This window comes from Neophocaena asiaeorientalis, unplaced genomic scaffold (assembly GCF_003031525.2).
Source record: "Neophocaena asiaeorientalis asiaeorientalis breed wild unplaced genomic scaffold, Neophocaena_asiaeorientalis_V1.1 scaffold86, whole genome shotgun sequence".
NCBI classification, from domain to species: Eukaryota; Metazoa; Chordata; class Mammalia; order Artiodactyla; family Phocoenidae; genus Neophocaena; species Neophocaena asiaeorientalis.
Window position 1 is genome coordinate 8,920,970 of NW_020175039.1, and position 6,000 is coordinate 8,926,969.

The 6,000-nt window shown below is 38.9% G+C and overlaps 1 protein-coding gene across 1 annotated transcript in view; it reads left to right on the plus strand.

Moving 5' to 3' along the window:
- ABCA12 (ATP binding cassette subfamily A member 12) overlaps positions 1–6,000 on the plus strand; it is a 180,496-nt gene that overhangs the window by 157,435 nt on the left and 17,061 nt on the right. Inside the window, exons 41-44 of the mRNA XM_024763225.1 lie at positions 1,472–1,526; positions 2,094–2,271; positions 3,734–3,849; positions 4,857–5,016. Coding sequence (XP_024618993.1) covers positions 1,472–1,526; positions 2,094–2,271; positions 3,734–3,849; positions 4,857–5,016 — 509 coding nt within the window. The remainder of the gene's footprint in view (positions 1–1,471; positions 1,527–2,093; positions 2,272–3,733; positions 3,850–4,856; positions 5,017–6,000) is intronic.

The window sequence follows — 6,000 nt, forward strand, 5'->3', positions numbered from 1 at the left end:
TGGCTAACCAGCGTCCTGTAAGGAAAGGGAGGAAAGAACCTTGCTTACACTTATACTCAGAAAGTATAACCAACCCTTGGAGATACAGATAATTTAGGACTGCATTGGAATTAAGTGACTACTTTTCTGGAGCCAGCTAGTTTCTCTGATTCATTTTGGATCTTTATGTCTCAATGAAAATCCCTCCAGAGTGGCTGAAGTTCCCAAGCTCTACTCTTGGTTGAGTTCTAGAACAATAGGCATCTCAGAAGCAGTAAAGGAGGAGAAGGGATCCTCTCAGGCTACAGTATTTCCCTACGACAGCCAATAGCACAATGAAGACGGATGGGGGTGAAAAATGTCTGTTCTTCAGGAGATCCTCATATAATTGGTCTCCCTTTGAGGTGCTTCTTTAAATGTCATGCATTTCTAAAGTGCTACTGAATACAAACATCCATATTACCAGATGGAGAGAAGTAACTGGAAAACAATGACTTAAATGTAGTAGAGGGGAAACATGCTATATAAGAAGTGTAAATTCTTGCCCCTTCCCCCAAAATTCCATGCACAGTGTGAAAAACTGTTTTGGGCTTTTTGTGTGTGTGTGAGTACCATCAATTGTATGGCATTGATGAGACTGGCAGGGGGTGGGGGCATCATTTTCCTTTAAAAGAGTATCCCCAAAGTAAAATTCTTTAAGTGGGAAGCAGCCACACAGCACAGGGAGATTAGCTCGGTGCTTTGTGACCACCTAGAGGGGTGGGAGGGAGACGCAAGAGGGAGGAGATATGGAGATATATGTATATGTATAGCTGACTCACTTTGTTATACAGCAGAAGCTAACACACCATTGTAAAGCAATTATACTCCAATAAAGATGTTTAAAAATAAATAAATAAATAAAAATTGGTACTTTTTAAAAAAAATTTTTTTTAATAAATTTATTTATTTATTTTTGGCTGTGTTGGGTCTTCGTTTCTGTGCAAGGGCTTTCTCTAGTTGCGGTGACCAGGGGCCACTCTTCATCACGGTGCACGGGCCTCTCACTGTCGCAGCCTCTCTTGTTGCAGAGGACAGGCTACAGACGCGCAGGCTCAGTAGTTGTGGCTCACGGGCCCAGTTGCTCCGCGGCATGTGGGATCTTCCCAGACCAGGGCTCGAACCCGTGTCCCCTGCATTGGCAGGCAGATTCTCGACCACTGCGCCACCAAGGAAGCCCCCTAAAATTTTTATTGGAATATAGTTGATTTTGTTGTGTTAGTTTCAGTGGTACAGCACAGTGAATCAGTTATACATATACATATATCCACTCTCTCATTTTTTTTTTAGATTCTTTTCCCATATAGGCCATTACAGAGTATTGAGTAGAGTTCCCCGTGCTGTACAGCAGGTTCTTATTAGTTGTCTATTTTATACATAGTACTGTGCATAAAAATTGGTATTCCCGATTAACTGAATACCTACTAATGAAAAGAACCATTTCTTCTTTAAGGTATCGTCTTGTATAGCCATCCTTATCCAGGAGTGCAAGACCAAGAACAAGCCACGTAAGCAGACATATATGGCATGACTCTTTTCGCCTTGGCTTATTGAGCCTTTGTATAAAGTGCTATAATTGGAAATCACAGTTGTATCTGAATGAATGTCAATCTAGAAGAGCTGGTAATATAAGTCACTCACGGATAAAAGGAGGTTTCTGAAAGTGTGTAGAGTGAGGTTGCCAAGTAGAGCTTGTTGACTGTAGATTCACAGAATCTCCTGCTGTTGTAAGTCAAGTGCATAAGTGTTTCATCATTTCAACTTCCCTGCATAGCATTTAAGTACGATTTCTATGCTCAAGAACTATAGCTCTTGCATACACCCTGTAGCCCTTGTTGACTGAGGTTTTTCCATCTAATATCCCTAGTCAATTCAGATGCACTCAAGCTACATTTATCCCAGGGTCACAGCCAAGTCATGTAGAAGATATTATCTGGCTGCCTTGCAAGAAGACTTATTTGTGTCACAGCCAACTCTTGCACTGTTTTGTTGATGGCTTTAGCCATGAATCTTTCTGAAAAGAAAAGAGTTCCCAAAACTTATGTGTGCTCTCCTCTCCCTATCGCTCAATGTAGAATGAGCAGCTTAATCGATATTTTAGTGGCACTCTCCATCCTGCTGGGCTACTCTGTCACCACTGCCAGCTTTGTCACCTATGTTGTACGGGAGCATCAGAACAAAGCCAAGCAGCTGCAGCACATTTCAGGCATTGGTGTCACATGCTACTGGGTAACAAACTTCATTTATGACATGGTGAGTAACTTGTGTCTTTGCAAGAAAGACAGGACCGATTTGGGTAGAAGACAGTTTTATATTTGAGATTTATTTGCCCTGGTTTGTTCAGATTATTGCCACAAAGACAATAAATTAAGAAAAGAATTGCATCAGGCTTATATTCGTCCAGCAGTCGGAAGAAAGACAAATCCACCTGCCTTGCCCTTATCTCTGTGGTCTGAGGACCTTCTCTATCAGATTCCCCAGGACATTTGTTAGAATCCAGGTTGCTGGTCCTCACTCCAGACTTAAGAGGTTCCTATCTTGGGAGTGGAGCATGGAGAATATGCATTTTTAACAACCGCTCCCCCAAGTTATTTTAAGCACATCAAAGTTTGAGAACCACTACTGTGGAGAAATGGAAGCTTAGGAGCAGAATAGCCTTGCCCAGTGGTACCACATAAGCAAGCTTATAAAACTTTCATCAACTAATAGTGAAAAATTCGAAGTAGTAGCCTCTGCTGAATAACACATTAGAGATTAGTAGGGAAAATAAAGGGTGAATTTAATTGATAACTCTCTTATTTGCCTAAAATGGTTCCAAATTCAGATGGTTTTTCTTGACTCCAAATGTGTCAGTATGGCCAAAAGCCCAGGATGGGTATGTATTTGCCTGGAGATTATGGTGAAATTGTCATTGGCTTGCAGGGTTGGAGAGTAATTAACTGCCTATCCATTTGGTTAATGTATCCAGTGAGGTCTGAAATGCGATTGTTGTAGAAGTCAAATCTAAAAAAAAATGGTCATGATTCCTCTGGACTTAATAGGAGCTTTAATATGTCAAGAAAGCTTAAAGTACACCCTTCTGTGAAGGGCTACTTACTACTTAGATTCTGGTTCTCATTCCAATTTTAGGAGATGTTCCTCCCTAATTAAATTCCCATCTCTTTCATTGTGTACATCTTGCTGCAAATCCTCAGCATTTACTCTGTCTGCTTGCCGATGAAACACTGAATCCTTTGTTCATATCCTTGTGATTCCAAGAATGTGTGGTACCCACTGCGCTGCTGTTTTGCACAGAGTGGCTCACACTGATAACCAAGCCTTAGAAATCAACCATCTGAGAGAGTTCCAGCACTCAAAATAAAGTCAATACTTGGAGGGTTGAATAGAATACAAAGATACCTGGCTGTCTTATCTTTCTCACTGAACCTTTGTCACCAAATGATCCCAAGTCTCAAAGCCTGGAGGGAGGAGCACCAGGGACTCTGAGAATCTGTATAAAGATGGAGACTGGCTTGACCTCCTATTGCAGGAGACAAATTCTAGAGTGAAATCAATGTAAAATGAACTGAATGTTACAAGCAACAAGAGCATAGATAAAACTTCATTTCTTCAAGTGTTTCTAGTTCAGTTTGTTACAGTTTTAAACTAGATGGGCTATTGATTTTTTTTAAAAATATTTGCCATGTATTAAACATAGTTTTACATATTCCCGTAGGCCTTCTATTTGGTGCCTGTAGCATTTTCAGTTGGTGTCATTGCAATTTTCAAGTTACCTGCCTTCTACAGTGAAAACAACCTAAGCGCTGTATCTCTCCTACTTCTGTTGTTTGGGTAAGCTGCAGTGAAAGAATTAACAGAATTAAATGCTCCTAGATACAAACAGGACCTAAATCTCATTAGCTAATTTACAATTGTCTTGGGGTTTCATTAGCCATGAGTAATGATTAACAATACATTACACCTGCTAGTCCATAGTTTGTAAAGTGTAATACTTGTGAAAATTAATGTTGTTTTTGTTAATAGAATACCTATCATTAATGAGCACTTACTGGGTGCTGTCACACTTAACAATTTACATATGTAATTTAATTTACGTAAAAATGGAGGCCTTAGAATGATCAGAAAAATGTGTATACATGTATGAATTTATGTATTAACAAGTTGTGAGTATATATAAATATATAAGGCATTAAAAAGTAAATATATTCATGTATATTTATTTTTATCGATGCCTAGGAACACACATAATATTGTTTCTGAATTAAGGTAATTAATACAGGTAATACAGTTTGATATAACCAATACTTGTCATACCAGTTCTTTCTGAATGAATGGGTAGTATCCATTTAGTTAGCAATTGCAGCTGATGAAGGATCTCTCTGTCTCTAGTTGTACTTCATTACCCCAAAGGTCGCTCAAGTACTTGCTCAAAACAGGACATGCAGCTTCTAAGCATACTCTCTCTGCTTAGCTAGCTGACAATGTCGTTATTTTCTCAACTTTAAATTATAAGATATATCTATTAAACTCACATTTCTGAGCCAAAAAAAAATGTCTTGCCTGGGTGAGGTAACACCATCTCTAGGAAAACTTAATTTGTAATTGTAATGACTACTCAAGATTCCTTAAAAGACCTTTACTGTCATTTAAAAAGCGTGCTTCACTTTTTTTTTTTTTTTTGGCTGTTGTTAAAAAGAGGGATAAAAGAGAGATCTAACTACAAGGCTTGACAACTGATCTCTAATGTTTATTTTCACTTTGGAACACTATCAAAGTTATTTATTTAGTAAAAGAATAATTACAGCATGATTTTAATTCTTAGTGTTATTAACATAAAGGTATGCCACATTTTCTTGGATGTACCTGCTGGCTGGGCTCTTCCATGAAACAGGAGTGGCTTTCATCACTTATGTCTGCATCAACCTTTTTCTTGGCATCAATTCCATTGTTTCCCTGTCGGTGGTGTACTTCCTTTCCAAGGAAAAGCCTAATGATATGGTAAGGTCCTTTATTAGTCTGCTAAACTTCAGTTATTGGATCAAATGCTTCAACATGTTCCAAGGTGGAAAGATTTTCTGTATTTTGCATTCTCTAAATAGAATAGGGGCATTTCATTTGATTCTATTAAATATAGTAGAGGGGAAACTATGGGGTTTTTAAATTCTTTTTAGGTTCCATCTAGGTTAACGTCTATGATTATATTTACGCGGTGTCAAAACTATTGACATTTGATAGGGCTTGAGTAGGTAAATGGAGATACATTCGGTCAGATACCTTGTATGGCACTACAAAAATCATGCAAACAATCGGTCAGCTAAACTTTTTACTCATTAACAAATTGTTATGGTATGGTAGGGACAAGGACAGTGGCTTAGTTATATGACTATGGGTTAAGATTCATTTGAGCATCCATAGAGAAAAAACCCAATTCATTCCCTTTCAGTCATGTATTGGAGTCTACTTCATTGTAAGCATCACTTTCTGTTCAGAACTAACAGTCATGATTGGTGACAAGGGAAGCCCTACCAGTGCTGGGCAATTGAATGGAAAAGAATAGAAAGAAAGTGAAGTGAGGAATAGACAGGCACACTCAGTGCTGGACAACTGAATGGAAAAGAATAGAAAGAGTATGAAGTGAGGACTAGACAAGCACGCTCCAGGAGGAAGAAGAAAATCCATGAGGTGCAAGTGGTTGGTCCCAAGTGTGAATAACGTGAAAATGAGCCATATGCTCCTCGTTGAGATACGTTGTCTCTCCTTCCATATCATTTTACCATTTTATTCCCTCTTCTAGTAGGAATTACCTTAGGTTCTGAAACTTTACTGTACTAAATCCCTCCTTTACTCAGGCACCTACCCATAGATACTCTATCAGACCCTAGCACCCTGGCTGTTACTACATTCCTAGGACCTAAGGCAGGTCTAGAAGTGATTCTGCCCCCAGGGTTTGGCCTGACACCTTAGACCATCTTAAAAAAAAAA